Here is an 18,914-nt window from a genome sequence, read left to right as displayed (position 1 = left end):
GGACAACAAGGCTCAGAGAGAGCAGGTAACTAGTAGCAGAATGGTTGGTGAAAACAATTCTGGACCCAAGCCAGACAGGCTTGATTTCAAATCCCAGAGCCACCCCTTACTGATTTGCTGGTCTTGGGCAAGTTAGTGAACTTCTTTTGAGCCTCAGTTTCTTCAGCTGTAAAATAGGTGTACCAGGACCTTATCAAAGGTTTATTTTCATAATCAATTGGCATGATGCACGACAAAGGCCAGTAATACAGTAAGGGTCCAACAAATGACAACTATTAAAGCTCTTAATGCCCAAGTTTACGTGAGGAGAAGTAAAAAAACAAAACAAAAAACTGGTTGTCTCCTTCTCTCCTCAATGCCAGGATCAGAAATCAGAAAACCTGGTTTTAATCCCAGTTCAGCTGCTACCTAGACATGACTCTGAGCAATCAGTCAATCAGTGTAAGTAGCAGATTCTCATCAAATGGAGAATGGGGTAAATATATCTCCTCCGCCTGCTCCAAAAAAAAAAAAAGTAAAGAAAAGAAAAGAAAAATGCTCATCTATGAAACTATGCCAATGTGAAATAGGATTTCTAAACTAGAGAGGGGAAGACATTCTCTTTTTTTTCTCTAAAACAGGTTCTCTAAAACAGGTGGATTACGGTCAAGTTCCATTTAAAGATATTCAATTGCTTTAGGAGAGTCAAGAGATGCTTTGCCTACAAAGATTTTTCAGAACGTCGAAAGTTGATTAGGGGTCAGAGTCAGCAAGTTGATCAAGAATGCATGCAAGTGGTTACCCAATGTTACTTTTCCCCACCCTTCCCCTTTTCACACTCGCTTGGCCACTTCTAGGCCAACTTGGCTCTGAGCAGTTATTGAGCCTGAAGCATCTACTTCCCCACCCTTATTTATCTGGAGTCTCATTCTCACCAGTGAGTTTCCCCAAGCCTGCTTTTGTGTGCAGGTGGAAGAATCAGCTGGTGTAAAACAGTAGAAAAAATATACCTGGTATTAAAGAGGATTCCCAATGAGGCAAACTCCCCCAACCACACATCAGACACCATTTGTCTGAGAGCATTTATCACAGCCTGCCTCACACCACCTGGACTCCATTCCCAGCTGTGCCACTTACCAACTGGGTGGCTTGGGCTACATATTTTACCTTTTTTTAGTCTGGTTTCCTGTCTACAATTTCACCAGGAAATGGGGATACTAAGAGCATCTCTACGTCTTGGGGATTTAAAGAAATATTTTGTGTCTGTAACCAGTGCTCACTAGAAGTTAGTTCTTACTTTTATTATATTAGAATGCTTAACGCCAGTAACTATGTATTTTTCCTTCTAGTATTCCCCACAGTGACTGAGATCAGTTCTCATACACAGTGGGCAATCAATAAACAATTGGCTTGAATTAAAACTCATTGAACTATAGCAAACTTTTTCAACTGATGAGTCATTAACTGTTCTGGTTTGGGAGTTAGTCTAATATACTAGTGACTAAGCCACAGGAAAAGTCATTGTAGACATCTGAGATCCTACCAGCCTTCCCCACATGTATTTATGTTTGCAAAGATACTCAGACTTTGGTGTATTTTCAAGCTTGCTATTAAATAGCAGCACTATGACTAGCTATTAATTAGGTGAAAGAAACTAAAGTGCTGCTGAGTGGTTTCTATCACACTGACCTCTGTTGTCCCCTCATATTCTCTTAGAAGATAGGCTGACCACACACAGACAAGGAGGTCACTGTGCCTTGAACACAGCATCACATCTGGAAACTAAAGGTGTGATATAAAGTACTTGGCATGGGAGTTTAAACACTCACTCAGCTCCATGGATGGCGAGACCAATAAAGAAGATCACAAAAAGATGGTGTGTATACCAAAACACTTCAAAGTAAGACCTGCGGATGGTTTTGGTGGAGGAGGTAATAATTAATATGAGGCACAGAGTGATGACAATTCCAGTGATGCCTGCCAAACGAGTCACAGCCACGTACAGGCCTCCTTCAGGATTCTGTAAAATACAAACACACACACACACACACACACACACACAACACACATTATTTATAGGCTTTCAAATGCAGGACTACCTATATATAAGGTGTCCAATATATAGGGCAATATATATTTTCATTCCCCCTTTAGATAATCCTAACAATCCCTCACAGAGGGGTACAGACTTAGAATAGATATTTCTCAATTTCAAAAAGTCTTACGTGGTTAGGTGTCATAGGGAATATGAATTGATACACTGAAATAGTTCTAAGTATGAAAAAAAGGAAATCAGTCTACTATAAGATGTCCTAAAAGGAGCTCAAGATCTTTCTTCCTTTTGATTTGGAAAGCGACACCATGCTTACTTTGCACATTCTGGGCATGTCTAACACCTTAGGCTGCATTTCCTCAAAGCAGACCCTGAGATGAGGATTCATGGGCAAGTGATTCAGAAAAGCTGTGCTCCAGAAGAAACTGGTAAGGGAGTGGTTAATAGGACAGGAAGGAGGAACAAGTCAAGTAAGAGGACGATCTCAGGCCAAGTTTTATAGAGGATAGCTTCATCCTGATGCTGCAGGGGAACTACGGAGGGTAAAGTCACACCTCAGAGTTTATCGTGACTCAAAACAAGGAAGCTGGGCCGTCATGACCTGCACCCATCAGTTATTGGCTAAGGGCTGCTCAGGGAGAGGTAACTATTCAGGTTGTTTCAGATCTCTGAGCTTGTGGGCAAAGGGACTCCAATAACCCTAGGAAAGTCCTCTGGGGAAGACACACTTGTACAGGAAATTGAAAGTGAAAGCACACATAAGAGTTGGGGAGCACAGACTCAGTAAAAGTGATTCAAAGAGATCTGGGCACAACACTGCACTGTCGGCTCACTCACCTAGTAGGTTCACAATGCCACCCTTCTATATCATTGTACAGAACAATGCACAATATAAAAGAAAAAGTACCCAAGACATTACAGAAAAAGAATTCTTGTTTTGTTTGATGCTGTTTAATTCTGTCCCTAAGAAGACCAAACAAGTTTTTTTCATGTTAGCCTGAGGATAATTACTTTTGCAGAATTAAGGGACCTTTCTTGTAACCCTCTCTAAACAGAAGGAAAGATGTTTGGAATTCGGTGTCTAGACATGTGATTTGGCCATCCTCCTAAGCCCTTGGGCACTTGAAGACAAGTTGGAGCTTCTCCCTCTGAGTGTAACAAGCTTCAACAACTGCTGGAAGGGAATAAGTCCTTGCCTGTGGATATCCAAAATGGCTGCCCCTGGAGAACTGCTGAATTACTCCCAGTGCACTGTGCTACTCAAGAAGTGGTAATCAGCAGACATAGGCCTCCCCTTAGATGTTGTAAGTAAGAAAGAACAAAAGCATCACTGACACTTGTCAGCTGGTGGCTGGCCTGGTACTAACACCTAGACCGGAGTGTTCCCTATATCACATAAACAATTTCATAGAACACCAGCATCATTTTGTGACTGTTACGGAGGCAAAAAACTAACTACTCCAAAATCCTGTCTGAACCAAGACCAAAACATGGGTGACTGCTGCTTCTTTACCTAATACAGATTTAGCTCCATTTTATTTCCCTGTGCCCCCTAGAAAAAAATTAAGATATCCAATCCTAGCACTGCCCCCAATTCCTGACCATGCCCGATCCAGACCAAATCCTTGCTTCCTTAAGCCCCTCCCAAATCGTTTAACACAAGCCCAAGTCCTATAACAAGCCTCTCTTAACACCCTCCTGAGATTACTTACTACAACAAAAGAGACCTCACACACATTTTTCTCGGCACCCACTTTCTTAAAACCTACCGATAGTCAAATTTTGTCATTGTTGTTATTCTGGCCAAGCAAAGTTCTTCATTCACTGAAATCTAGTCCTCCGTTCTAATGATCTAGGGAACATCAGAATCAGGACATAAGAAGCTTACCTTGATTCTCTCTCGAGCAAAATTGAGGTAAGTTTCACCAGGCTTATCTCCAATGTCAGAGAGTGCTATTGAGTAAGGATCAGAATTGTTGACTCGGGCATTCACACACCACTCCACATTAAATAGATGTGCAATGGTGTGAATCGCTAAAGAGGGCAGAAAAGAGAAACAAAGAGGGTGAAGGGTATGCACAGTGTTATTGTAAGCTGGGTTTGTCTAAAGCCCCTGACTCTATGATAAGCTATCGGGAGACAGAGGGATGGCCCAGGACATTTTTAAACAAGAACTGGGTCTCCAGGACCAGAGAGGTAAGGCAATTCTAGCGGGTAAGCTATTCTGTAGTTGTGTGATAAGTAGGCAAATCACTTAACCTCTCCTGTCTCGGTGCCCTAATTTGCAAAATGTAGGTGTCAAACTACACAATCCTGAAGACCCAGGTAAGCTCTAAGATTCCACAAAATAACCTTGGTCTCTGAGAATATTTAGATTTGTTCTGATTGTCTCTCACCCCCAATATATTTGTGCTCAAACCAGAAGACTCTCTTGTAATGTATGCTTTTGGCTGTTCTTTTCACCTGACTCTGACATTACTCCAGAGAGAGATGACAACATTGTATTGAACTGATACAAACCGATGGCCATAAGAAAGAATCTCTTTTCAAAAACTGCATTCTTTACTTAATGAGTACGTACTTACGTGGGACTTACTAGATGCCAAGCATGCCTATAAGTGTTTTATAATTACTTAATCCTTATGAGTCAATGATGTAGATACCATTACAATCATTTTATCTTATAGATGAGGAAGCTGGGGCACAGGTTGCTTTAAAATCTTTCCCAAGGCCACCAAGCCAGGAAGTACCAGAGTTAAGAATCAAATCCAAGCAGTTTGGCCCACAGATCTGTGATCTTAATCATTACACTATGTTGCTTTCCAACAAGATTTTATCATACATTTCACTTTTGAAACCATTTCATTTGCTACAGCTCAGAAAGCCTGTATGATCTACTATTAGGTGATGAGGAAGTCAGTTGAACGCCTGCAATGTGAGCCTATTTTACTCAGGTTAGGCACAAACTCCTTAAGGGCAGAGGAAGAGTCTGTTTTCTTCCTGACTGTGTATATGTGCATGCCTATTGCCTGGCACATCAATTATTAAGTGACTTAATGGAGATTTAATAAGGGTCCCAGGTCCATCCCTTCTTTCTTTTTTTTCTCTTTAGAATTGGATTTTTAATTGAAGTATAATTGACTTACAACATTATATAAACTTCAGGTGTACAACATAATGATTTGATACTTGTATATATTGCAGAATGATCACCACGATAAGTGTAGTTAACATCCGTCACCACACATGGTTACAGAATTTGTTTTCTTGTGATGGGAACTTTTAAGATCTATTCTCATAGAAACTTTCAAATACTCAATACAGTATTGTTAACTGTAGTTGCCATGCCCGATACATCCCTTCTTATGCTAAGACCACCACCTTAATAATTGTAATAATACAATATATATGTGTATATATATAAACACATTATATATATATAAGTGTGTGTATACATATACATGTGTGTACACATACACATGTATATACAGATAGATGTATCTCTTTATATGTATGTATAAGCAATAATAATAAATAAAGTGTTTAGTTGATAAGGGTTATCTTGAGTGATTCTCAATTTATAGGCTGTGGCCCCTCGAGGGTTACTACAAGAAATCCATGAAGCTACATGTTCAAACAAGTACTTTTTTAAATGAATGACTAAAAGTTATTATATGTGGACTAACATTTTTGATATTAAAAAGGGTGTAAAGGGATGAGGCAATGGGATTTTATCAGAAGTGTCTAAGATTTTTAAAAAAAGTGTTAAGACTCGAAGGAATAAACCCTAATATTGGGATAGCAAAAAGAGGGGTGAATATTTTTTAACAGAACTCATTAAAAAAAAATACAAAAGGGCCGGCCGAGTGGCGCGATGGTTAAGAACTGGCTTGGGATGCCAGAGGGCCCCGGTTCGGATCCCACATATGAGGGCCAGTGAACTGCCCTCTACAGCTAAGATGCTGAACAACAGCTCGATCTGGAGCTGGGCTGCCCTGAGTTGCCGGCGACAGCGTAGGCTGCAGCCCCTGTGACAGTGGGTTGCCATGGGCTACCATGTGTAGCCAGCAGCCAGCATGAGCGGCCAGTAGCCACGGTGAGCGGCCGTCCAGAAGCCGGCGACTGATCTGCCTCACTCGGGAAGAGCACAATGATGGTGCCAACTTGGGCCAGTGAAGCAATGTCCTCCACAACTAGATTGAAGAACAAAACGACAGCAACTTGTCTGTTCCCCTTCCCCCAATTCCCCAGCACTGTTCCCATCCCCCCAATTCCCCAATTAAAAAAAATACAACATATCTAACTGCCACCTAAAATGCCTACAAAGGCAGACCTCTTGCTTTAAAAAGTATCTAAGAATAAAGGGAACTCTCTGGTTCCAAGTTTTCTCTGCAATCTCAAATATCTTAATAAACTTACCAGTGTGCAGTGCAATCATCCATGCCACCATTTTATGAAAGGTGAGGTTCCTGTCCAGTTGTCTTCGAATTCTTGTTGAGCAGCACTTTGGATTAAGGGGGAAATAATGAAATAGTAATTGTGACAGGAAGGTTTTCTCTGTGCCAGGCATTAGATACATATCATCTCATTTAATTCTCACAACCACCCTAAAACTATATAATTCTACCTCTTTCAGAGATGATAAAACTGAACCTCAGATAGATGTAGTCATCTTCCCAAGGTCAAACAGCAAGTAAGAGGCATAGCCAGCTTAACCAGTATGTTTTATGTTCCCTTACCAGTGACATAAAAAATCTCCTGGAAACCACTGTGTAATTGTATAAAATAGGAATTTGGACAGAAAACATACCTAACCACATAGTTTCTAGTTCAGATTAATTTGTTCAATAAACAAAGGATATAAAAATTAACAAAGGACAGGACTGACTTCAAAGACCTGACAGTTTAAAGGGACACAGACAAGTGAACAGTTCTAGAACAAGTGAATAACTTTAGAACAACACTCTTCACGGACATACACTATGGGGAGGAGAAAAAATACTCCACCTGTCTATGTTGATAGAGATAACACCACAAGGGGCGATCATTCAACAAACAATAACAGCACAAATAACAATAGCTAATATTTACAAAGAGCTTATGCAAAGAGCTGCTTTAAGGGTTTTACATGCATTGACTCATTTCATTCTTACATCAATCCTATCAGAGAGGTACCATGGTTATCACTATATAACAAATGAGAAAACAAAGGCATAGAGAGGCTACCTTGCCATAGGTTACACAGTTAATAAGTGGCAGTGCTGGGATTTAAACTCAGGCTGTGTGATGCCAAAGATATTAATATTTGATATTTCACACCTTATACAATTACTTTGAAATTAAAAATAGTATTTTGGTCAATACATTGGTGTAACTGTCCTAATGGTTTATGTAAAATGATACGGGTTTGAATCTGGATTCAAGTCATTGCCCAAAGTAAAAAAAACAAACAAACAAAAAAAAACCAAGAAAAAAAAAACACAAAACAAAAAAACCTGGCTTGTGGCTGAACCAGAGCTTTGCCCTCCTGAAAACTGGTCAAGTATTCACTCTGGCTGCTTTGTTACCAAGACTAGATATACTGCTACAGAGATTCAGAGAACTTATAAGACGAGCAGAGTGAAGTACCAAAATAAATCAATAAATAATTTTAGGTATTACAAATATCTGGTTCTAAACGTATTCAATTTAAATATAGAGATGTTTAACATTTGGCTCACTTATTTTTAATAGAACGTTCTGATTTTATAGAAAAAATATAATTGTATGAAAAACTGTGTTTACTCCATTATCTCTCAGTTATTGAGGGAGGGGAGGCTGTTTGGACCAGGACAGCAGATTACTGGAACTGCAGAAATACTATAGTAAAGAGACATTAAGGATTCCAGAAAAAAGAAAAAAAGAATTAGGCTTTATTGAGTGCCTTCTGTGAGCCAGGCAAGTTATTCATAATCATTACCTCATTTAATGCAATGAAATAAGTATTATTGTCCTCAATTTACAGATAACAAAGCTAAAGGTAAATCTCATGTTGGCTGGGATCCACGTCTATTTGTCTTTAAAGGTTCATGCCCTTTTTTACCAAACCAAATGTAAAGATATAGTCATTATTCTTTTACCTATCTAAAACCAAGGCAAGAATTTAAGTGTAAGTACTCTATCCGGAAGGTGATCACAGAAAACAAGATTAGGGGAAGTAAGACTGGGAAGGGACAGAAACCAATAAAGGGCGTGCTATCATATCAGTTACCACTATCCTATTATTATATATCAGTGGGCTCTCTGATCAGGGAACTCTGGGAGACTGTGTAGAATACCCCAGAGTTCTGTTTTTTTTATTTCTTTCCTAAAGGGTTACCAACTCCCATTCATCACTGGCTGAAGGCTGTTCCCAGGACATCAGCACCCTAATATTGCGAGCTTGCCTCAGGAGAGGGCTGAAAGAAAATCCTGAGGCACAGAATGACTGGGGCTTTTAAAAGGCAGCTGGCCCATGTATTGGAACTGTCAGTGTGGAAGGAATATGGATAGAGCACCAACAGCATCGGCTATAACCAAGTGTCCACTGGTCCAACTCAGCAGTGACTCAGGCTCTCAAAACAAGGGTTTCCTGTTTGAGATCACTTATGTTACATTTCTGTTGGTGAAAAATTGACTGTCCTTGTTTTCTTATATAGTCTTGTTGTCTTTTGTGTTTATTTCAAGTCCTGTGCTTTGTTTTACTACTTTGCATTCTTGACAATTTTAAGGAAATAACTTTTCCCTGTTTCCCAATTGTTTCTTAGAGTTCTTGTGGTAGGCAGAATTCTAAGATGATCCCCAATGACCTTGTATAATTTTCTCCCCTTGAGTTTGGGTGGGACTTGACCTGTGATATGATGGGGTGTCACTCCTGTGATTTTGTTACATTATATGGCGAAAAAGACTTTGTAGAGGTAATTAAAGTCCTAAATGGACCTTAAGAAGAGAGATTATCTGGGTGGGCCTGACCCAATCACATAAGCCCTTTAAATCTGAGTCTAGAAGTCAAAGATGGAAGAAGTCAGAGATTCTATGCATGAGAAGTATTTGATGCGCTGTTGAGGGCTTGAAGATAGAGGGGGCTGTTACTGAGCAAGGGTTCACTGCCTGACACACATAGAAACCAATACTATGGCACTGGATTTTGAGAAAAGAAAAGCTTTTATCTGCCAGTCGACTGGCAAGAAGGCAAGGCTCAAATGTGTCTGCCGGACCCAGGGTTTGGGGTGGGATTTTCAAGGGTTTCAGCACCGGATCTTCCTGGACAATGGACCCTCCTGTCTGAAAGGATTCCAGCACTCAGGGTCCTGTCATGTCCCGGTCCTTTGGTTCTGTGGGGAAGGGGAGCAGTGAAGGCTTCCCAAGTGTTACTCATGAGTGGTGTTCACAATTGTTACTCATAAGGGGTGTAAACTTTGGTTCTGGGTCTTGTTAGAAACAGGATAAGACCGGTTTGAGCTGGTTTTGCAGTTATAAGGACACATGGCAAGGGCTACAGGGACATCTAGGATCTGAGAGCAGCCCCTGAATGACCATCAGCAAGGAGACAGGGACTTCAGTTCTGAAACTGCAAGGAACTGAATTTTGCTAACAAGCGTGAGCTTGGAAGAAGATTTTTACCAAGAGTTCCATATGAGAATTCAGCCCAGTGGACACCTTGATTCCAACTTTGTGATACTCAAAGCAGAGAACCCAACCACACGATGCTGTACTTCTGACCTGCAGAACTGTGAGCTAAAAACTGGGGTTGTTTTAAGCCACTGAGTTTACAAAAATTTGTTACACACCAACAGATAATTAATACAGTCCTTATTAGAGTGATGGAACATAACTGGAGTCCTAAGAATGAGGGAATTAAAATTAGTAGGGTCAGAAAGCAGTACGGCTGGCCGGCCGAGTGGCTCAGTTGGTTAAGAGCTCAATCAAGAGTTTGAGCTCTGAGCAACAGTGGTTCGATGCCCGGCCTGAGCTGAGCTGCCGCTGAGCTGCCAACAGGTGGCAGGCTGGCTCAGCTTAAAAAAAAAAAGGAGAAAGCAGTACAGAATAACATTTCAGAGAGCAAGTTTTGCCATGAGATATACCTGTGTTATATCCCAGCCCTACAAGCTAGCTGTGTGATGTTGAATAATGTACTCAGCTTCCAGTTTTCTCACCTATATATTTATCATAGTTCTTCCCACTTAGGTCTGTTTCATAGATTCATCGAGAGGTGTTTAATAAATATTTGATTTTTTTGTATTATTATTTAACTTTTCATTTAGTATGGCTTGACTCCCTAGCTAGAAGGTAAGTTTCCTGCATGCAGAGCAATATGTCATGTACTTTTTAAAATTCTTTAATAATTATTTGGTTAAATGAATTACATTTTCACTGTCCTAGAATCTAAGATGATTATAATAAACCAATAGAGATGTATTTACCCACATATTTATCCTCTCTTTTCTACTTCCTGACAAACCATTTTGAAACTCTTGGGGAAAAATATATCGGCTCCTCCATGCTGAATTTGAAGAACAGTTTTTTCTTGGTCTCTACACTGTCTCCACAGGTCTATCCTTATCATCAACATGGATCATCAAAAACATCAAACAATAGATTTCTTAACAGCTTGAGCAATAGAACCTTAGAGAAAAATAAACCGAATGGAGAGATGTGCTTGGGAAATTCAAGGTCCATTCAGTAATACTCTGTTTGATATTAATAGGTAATTTTTTAAACCTAGTTAATATAAAACACATACATTTTATTAAAAGGAAAAACAGAGGTTATTAGTCATCAATGGGCCAGTGGAATGGGTCCTACTAGGACATCAATCTCTAATTATTCCCAGCTCCCTCTATGGTGTGGTCAGGAATGGAAAAAAATCCCAAAAGAAGGCAGAAGTCATGCTTATATGGGGTTTCCAAATACAATTTCTTCACCATTTCCTGAAAAGGGAACAAGACAGCCATTTGGTGGGATGAGAAGGAAGGGCTTTGCTGCTTATGACTGCCCAGCGTTCTTTTGTTCCTCCTCACTACACAGACATCATTTTTATGCTTTTGAGTCACTTCTGGAATTATTGCCAGCCACCTACCAATTACCCAAGTTGCCATCGTGCCCCATAGCTTCATCACTGAACCAACCACCTCCTTGTTTTTGGACTTTTTTTTTCAGTTTTAAGTGTACAAAACAATGTAATAGCTAGACATTTCCACCCCTCACAAAGTGATAGCCCCCTCCCCCAATCTACACCCCTCTCACATTGTATATAGCTGTTACAATTCCATTGACTCTATTCCCTATGCTGTACTCCACATCCTGTGACTATATATATATATATATATATACATATATATATATACATATATATACATATATATGTATATATATATAAAATTATAGTTGGACATTCAATATTATTTAGCTTCAGGTGTACAGTGCAGTGGTCAGGCATCTACACAGTTCATTTAGTAGTCTCCCTAATAAGACAAGTGCCCATTTGACACCCTACAAAGTCTTTATAACATTATTGATTATATTCCCCAAACTGTCTTTCATATCCCTGTGGCAATATTGTGTAAAGTACAAATTTGCTTTTGTTTTCTGAAGGGAAGTTTCTGTTATTGTCGCCTAGAGCCTTGCCCAATCTCAATAACCTAACATTCAATTGCAAGGGAGATTATTGAGTCATCTCGGCAAATTTCTATGCTCTATGCACAGTGCAAGAGAAAAAGAAAGTGAAAAAATTGAGAAATGGTACTAAAAAGAAGTGCATATTTAATGGGGTAGAGCATGAGTTTCTGTAAGTTAGTTACAGAAAGTTAAAAATTCTATGTTAGGTATACCTGGTCTCATCACACATACCATGAGTGAATCTGAATTAGATTTTTATATGCAATTTGGGAGGAATTGCAAAAGCCAGTCTTGAAGCTACAGAACTCAGGGGAAGAAGCTGACAGTAATGCCCAAACTTGGTGGCAGTAGAATAATGTGATAAATATGAAGAACACGACTTTATTTGTACAGCATTGTTTATAATTTTGAATTACATGTTTATTCTCTATCTTCTTCATAAAACTCTAAGCTCCTTGAGCTCATGGCCCATCCATGTTTTACTCTTTACTCGCCATGTGTCCCCAGTGCTTAGCACATAGCTGGCACTCAATAAGCATTTGTTGACCTCACTAGTTGACAGGCTTAATCAACTAATATATGTATAGAATGTCATATTAATTCTTACATTTGCATTATCTCACTTTCTTTTCAGCTAAAAAAAAAAACAAGAACTATGGGACAGGGAGTCCAAGAGACTTGCCCTAGGCCACAAGGTTAGAGAGAGAGCCATGCTGAGGGCATCTGACTCTCAGACTATAGAAGGCTACAGATAAGCGCTCACCTTCTCACCTTTCTGTTTCTTTCAGATTTTAAGACCAGGACTTCCATCCAGTTAGAACTTAGCTTCTGCATGGCAAGTTGGGGTTATTAAGGTTCCTGTATGCTGAACCTCATCCTTCCCCATTTCCTTCAACACAGCAGGCTGAGTCTTTACCCCTATCTTTCCTGGGGTGGGTCAACCCTGCAGATTTCTTTCTCCAGGTAACCAGAAGAATTATAAAGCAAAGTCTAAATGATTAAAACCGCTAGAAACTGAATGGCAGTTCTGGGACTGTTTAGTTTGCATAGGCTCCTACTAACGAATCCTTGAAGTTACAACATCATTGCCATTTCTAGCCTAGGTTATTCAGCATGCTCAAACATTCACGTATATACTGGACTTTCTAAGACCATAATACCACAATAGGACAGTTTTGAGTTTAGGTGGCATGTAGGAAAGTGAATGGGTTGTAGGGGCACGATGACCTGGGTTTGAATCCCAACACTCCCATTTAATTTCATCCTTACTTTCCTGGTTTGATATGCAGATTTCATGAAGTGAGGTCTGTGAAGACCCAATAAGTGGCAGCTATTACGATTTCCAACATTAGTCACAACATGCTCACTAATTTTCCTCCCAATCAGAAAATAAGTTTCATTTGCTAAGTTCACATGAGGCTAGGAAATCTGGAAGGAAGGACACACTCTTGTCTATAAAAGAATTTTGCTTGCTGCTAATTTAAAAAAACACACACATTCTTTTCTATATAGGTCTCTCTGGTTACAGAGCTGACCTCTGCAATTTGAAGAGCAGCCTCATTTCATCCCTATCTTTAGAAACCCTCATGAAGATTTTCCCTCGTGGACCACAGGAAGTCTAAAAGCGGCCATTACAACATGCACTGCTCATGGGTCATGCAGCTCAACGGCAGCGCAATTTAGGCCTGTGGGGTAACAGAATTTCCTAACGGGCCATCCTAATGAAAATACTGCCTGTTTCTCAGGGCTTACTTCCTCTAAATACACAATATTTAAACAGGGAGGGAGAATAAAAATGAATCGTGACTCCTTAAAAACAAAAAGCTACAGTGTATGAGCTTCGTTTAACAAATGTTCACTGGGTACCTGCGGTATACCAAACATTGCACTTTATAGGTGGCTCATCAATAAAACTTTCAAGCAAATGGAATTTGATCTCTGTGGTTTCTGAGGTTGAGAAGATTCTTTAGAAATCCTTATAATCAATGTCTACTGTTAGTTGTAGCCTGCTAATCCTGTATTAGTAAATCGAATGTTGTATAGCTCTTAAAGAAAAAAACTTTCCCCTTAGGATCAATGTGAATTTAGTATGACTAGGAAAAATGAGGCAGAGTTAAAGGCAAATTCTACTTGTTATTGACAGTTTAGACCACTTTCGTTCCCCAAAAGTATTCTCTAATTGCCAAATTAGGTATTAACTCCTCAGCTATACATTCAAAGTCCTAGTTTACCAGCAAAGTCCCAGCTTCCTCTCCACCCTTATCCCAGAAATCTGCCCTTTTTACAATCCCTACATTCCCATCAAGGTAGATTGTCTGCTGTTCTCCTCTAGAAATGATCTCTAATTAATAAGTATTTTTTTAAAAGCTAGTTAATATAAAAAAAAACATTTTTTAAAAGAAAAAAACGGAGACTACTAGTCACTAATAAGACAATGGAATGGGTTCCACCAGGGCATCAATCCTTAACTTTGGAAGATCTACCCTCTTTAATGTGGTCAGGAATAGCAAAAAAAAAAAAAAAGTCCAAAGAGAAGCCAGAAGTCATGTTTACACAGGGCTTTTAAGAACCTGAGTTCCTCACCATTTCCTGTGGTTTTGCTCATGCCATTTTTTCCAGGTAGAAAGTCTTTCTCTCTCATTTACATCTTCTAGAGGCTTATTTTATCTTTATATGCCCATGTCTGATGCCACCTCCTCCAAGAAGCCTTTCTTCACCTTTTGCCTCACATGATATAATTTTCACCTCCTTTGATTCCCTGTAGCTCCTTATTTGTTTTGTGGGACCCATTTATTTGAGTACGTGTGTAGATTCTCAGTTCCTTGTTTCTCATCTTTGTATAATAATATCAATACGAAATTTGTATACCATTTTCCTATTTAATCTCATAATCTTTTTCTTCTAGCATGGTACATTCAGAGGCTCACGAAATTGTTACAGTGAGGGTAAAAGAAGCCCTGGGCATTTAGAAAGCCCTGAATCTCTCAGTTCCACAGGCCCAACACCTCTTAATCACATTCATTATAGTGTGACTCATCGCCCATTAATTCCACCTGCTTGGGATATTATCCACAAAAGAGATTTTTTTCTGACTTAAACATTTTGAGAAACATGACAGTGTAAGGTTAATTCCCAAATTTCACATCAGCTTCATAAAGCCCTTTTCATATACATATAGATTAGATTACATATATCTCTGTGTGTGCCTACACACACACGTTTTATTGCTATTATTGAGGTAGAGGTTGATTGGTGGTTGTTGTTTTAATGTCTGTTCCAGGTTAAATGGTTGTCCCAGGGAGCTCCATCAACAAATAATATAGAAATAAACTACAGATCAGGCATTGCTTGGCTCATAAATATTCCACAGAGGTTAGAATCTTTATAAACCATTGGTTTGCTTTTCTTAAGAACGGGCATTTAGCTTAATGGTTTTTGAAATATTGAGAAACTCAAACATTGGAAATGTTTTCTCTTACCGCACTGGAACCCCTGAGGAAGGAGAGCAGATTTCGACAGACAGGCAGCAGGATCAGCATGCAGTTGAAATTCAGGCAGGCTGCAGGGGCCCTGGCCAACGCCAGTGCTGACTAGAAGAGGCAGGAGAGGGAGTAGGGTGACGCCTATAAGCACAGAACACTTTCCCCAGTTCCCCAGAGTTCCCAGCATGTGGCCCACATATCAGAGGCATCAAGTTATCTAGGAAGGAAGGGTCTTCTGAGCCAAGGGTTTACCTTTAGGGCCTGCTGGGGACCCTTTGTTTTAATCTGGCCCTTACCTCCCCCCGCCCACCCCAACATTTTATTATGGAAATGTTCAAACATAAAGAGAATTTGAAATCATTTCACAATGAATCCCTGTTTACCCATTTCCCACATTCCATCTTTTACATTTTACTATGCTTGTTTTATCACGTATCTATCTACCCATCCCTCCATCAACACATCTTATTTTTTATGCTTTTCAAAGTAAATTGCAGCCATCAGTTGACTTCCTCCTAAATGCCTAAGTATGCATATCATTAACTAGAGCTCAGTATAGAAACTGGGGCTTTTAAAAGAAGGTTTGCTTAGCACTTAGACTGACCTCAACAGTCACTTAAGTTGGTATGGTGTAATGCTTTGGCATTATGATTGTTCATTAAAATACCCAAACAAGTTGAATTTTTTGGAGGGGGAAAGCAAAAGGAAATCATCCTTCTCAGCATCAACCCGAATAAGTTAACAACAACCATAATAATGTAGTATAATTATATAATTATTTCTACAGATGATATATAATACATATTATAATTAGTACTATTAAGTAATGAATTCATGCAGGACATAGCAAATGATATCTTCTGGGGGCAGACGAAATTATTTTCATCTGTAATGAAGAGGAGAACTGGCAGTTTAACAAAACTGGAATTTCCTGAAGATCATTTCATAACATGTCACTAGGAGCAGCGTTCTCCATGCACAAAAGTGGTAGGAATCAGATGATTTACAGAATATGGAGAGTCCCACTTGTCCCACCTATGTTACTCCTGGATCTATCTCTTCAACCTGGCCTTTCATTCCAGAGCCCTTATTAGACTTCTCCTCTAAGCTAAACACTTGTCCATTGGTTTTGGGGAAGAGAGGGATGTTGCTGTGACCCTCTGCCACACTTTTATTTGTCCCACACTGGAAGGCCTAAAGACTCCTCCCCAGGGGGTTGTAATGGAGGGAGTGAGGCTGATGGTGTTGTTTGGGTTGGTCAGAATATATATTGAAAACGTCAAAAGGAATATCAACGTGAATACTTGATTAAAAATGTGAGCTCAGTCAATATTGCATGACATGGAACTTATACTTACCCCAAGAAGTTTCCGAGTGTAAAAGAATTTAGGTGGAACATCATAAACCAGGTAGAACCAGACAAAGAGGAAGACGTTCAACCCCAGCCATACCAGCTGCACAAACAGAAACAGTTGCATGAAGTTCTCACATTTCAACAAGTGAATTTCGTACAATATTGGTGCTAAAACCGAGTCAGGAGTCCCCCAACTCCAGCCTTTGATACAGGTGGTTACAAAGCTCAATATAACCATTTGAGAGCCAGCTCTTTCCTCAGGCAGCAATGCTATACTTTTCTGTAATTAACCTTTCCACCCCATGTTGTTCCCCATGATTGTTTTACGACTTGGTCAGTATGCCAAGTTATTATCAGTCTATCTTCCCTCCTTCCTTTCTCCTCCTATGCTGTCCCTTGCTCCAGTAGGACACTGTGTTCTACTCTCACAGATACTGATAAACTTTCTCCACCATACAGCACCCCACCCAGCAAGTGGGGGTCTCATCAGCTAAGCAGTCAAGCCTTTAATTATATTTGGTAAGTTTTGCTTAACTTTTGAAGGAGGAGAATATTGAGCATGAATGACGGGGTGAGGGGCATGGGATTTTTTTAAAAAAGAGACCCTTCTAGATTGTGACTACTTTTCATTTGAACTACTGAGCGCATCAAGTGATGACACTGCCCAGTCCTCTATGCTCAGCTCCACAGTGATTATTTTCTTAACTGTGCTTTGAAGTACTAAATGTCCATAAATGCTTGAGAACTGTCTCTCTTTAAAAAGAAGGCACTAAAGCAACTCGTCCATTTCCTAATCTTGGCTTTTTTACTCTTGCTTTTCAAGCTGTGCCTTCGCTTTCAATTGAATATGTGAGTATATAAATAGAAGGTCATTTCCTGCAGAAAATTGTGATAGGATCTAAAAGTATAATTTGAACTTGTTTTCTATAGGAGTAATCTGTTTTTAAAATGGTGATAAGAAATCAGGTTACCAGTTCTGAGTCTTCAGAAGAATTCTATATTGCATTACAATGTAGCTTTGGCATAATTTTTTTACATGACAAAATATTTGTTGCTTTATATTTGTGCCACTAATTTCTCTGTACCTTGAAAAGTCAAAGACTCAATATTTACCTCATGATTAATTCTTTCAAAAGTTCCATTTATAAGAGTTGTTTTTAACCTCTGTATAATGCTTTCATTGGGTATTTGGAAAGGATAGTTATAAATCACATTACTATCTTCCCAATTATCCATGATTGCTTTGCTGAGACCACCGTCGTAAAATAATAGTTGATCTTTGTTATGTTAATAACTAAAGAAACGAATGTGTCTATTTGAAAATTAGCCATGTCTTTACTTACAAAAACTGTTTCTCAAGATAGATTATATTGATTTGTATATATAATCATACATAATATATATCATATATATACTGTATATGAGTCTAGATATTTAATTTCAATTCCCATCCCTTGAATTTTTATAAACCTTATAAATAACTCAATTTACCTCAGAGAGAAGGTACTTAAGAAAAAACACAGCTGAGAACTTCAATTATTTTTGGTGTAAATACTGAAATAAAGGCCAATTTCCCACACATGAGCCAGTCTCATACTTATTATTTGGAAAAAGGCATAAAATTTTGATTTCCCATTTTTAAAGTGGTATAAACACATAAAAAGTAGAAATTTGCCTCAGAGTAAATATTAACAAACAACTCAGACTCAGGAATCATTGTCATGAAATTGAAATGTCTTCTACTCCCTCTGTGAAATGCTGGCTAATTTAGTACTCCTAAAAACTCAAAAACATAAACTAGGTGAAGTGAGCCCCCAGTTACATTCTTTCCAATACTAAGTTTGAAAGAGTAGACTCAGTCTGCTCACACAGTAAATCAGTTTCAACACAATTTCTCAAATAAACAAAATAAACAAACAAAAAACTTTTTCTATTTTAGTTCCCAAGAGAGCCCAGACAAGTCAGAGGATTCATAATGTATCTCTTATTAGTACTTACAGTAACAAAGATAGAGAGTCCCTCATTCACAGCCCAGTTCCCCATGGTGGCAGAGGTTGAATGTCTTGTTGTCTGCCTTTCTTCTCTGCTGTGCTTCCTCCCATGAGGAAATGAAAACAGCGCCTTGGGGCAATCTGTTTCCTTTTCTACTATCAGAAATTACCTAATCATTGGTCAACTGAAAAGATTATATTCATAAAAAATTTCAATCTTTAAACCACCAACTACAGACAAAGGGTCTGTAGTGATCCAATCACAACCGAACATAGCGAAAATTCAATAAAACTAATTTTTACAACTGAGAGACAAATAACAGTGTAATTCATTGGATGTATTTTACACAGTGAATTAAAGTTTTCTTGAAGTTGTGGTTATTCTTTATCTTTTTGTGTGTTCTCAATCTTTTTTATTA

General features: G+C 39.0%; 1 protein-coding gene across 1 annotated transcript in view; it reads right to left on the bottom strand.

Annotated features, from left to right (window-relative positions):
• Positions 1 to 18,629, bottom strand: part of CYBB (cytochrome b-245 beta chain) — a 33,893-nt gene extending 15,264 nt beyond the window's left edge. The window contains exons 1-6 of the mRNA XM_019632524.1: positions 18,503 to 18,629; positions 16,509 to 16,604; positions 15,148 to 15,258; positions 6,452 to 6,536; positions 3,921 to 4,066; positions 1,809 to 1,999 (exon numbers count right to left, since the gene is read on the bottom strand). Coding sequence (XP_019488069.1) covers positions 1,809 to 1,999; positions 3,921 to 4,066; positions 6,452 to 6,536; positions 15,148 to 15,258; positions 16,509 to 16,604; positions 18,503 to 18,547 — 674 coding nt within the window. The 5' untranslated portion in view covers positions 18,548 to 18,629. The remainder of the gene's footprint in view (positions 1 to 1,808; positions 2,000 to 3,920; positions 4,067 to 6,451; positions 6,537 to 15,147; positions 15,259 to 16,508; positions 16,605 to 18,502) is intronic.
• Positions 18,630 to 18,914: the final 285 nt, after the last annotated feature.

Source organism: Hipposideros armiger, unplaced genomic scaffold (assembly GCF_001890085.2).
Source record: "Hipposideros armiger isolate ML-2016 unplaced genomic scaffold, ASM189008v1 scaffold_1149, whole genome shotgun sequence".
Classification (NCBI taxonomy): domain Eukaryota; kingdom Metazoa; phylum Chordata; class Mammalia; order Chiroptera; family Hipposideridae; genus Hipposideros; species Hipposideros armiger.
Note: the sequence above shows the minus strand (reverse complement) of the source record. Positions and strands in the feature narration are given on the sequence as shown.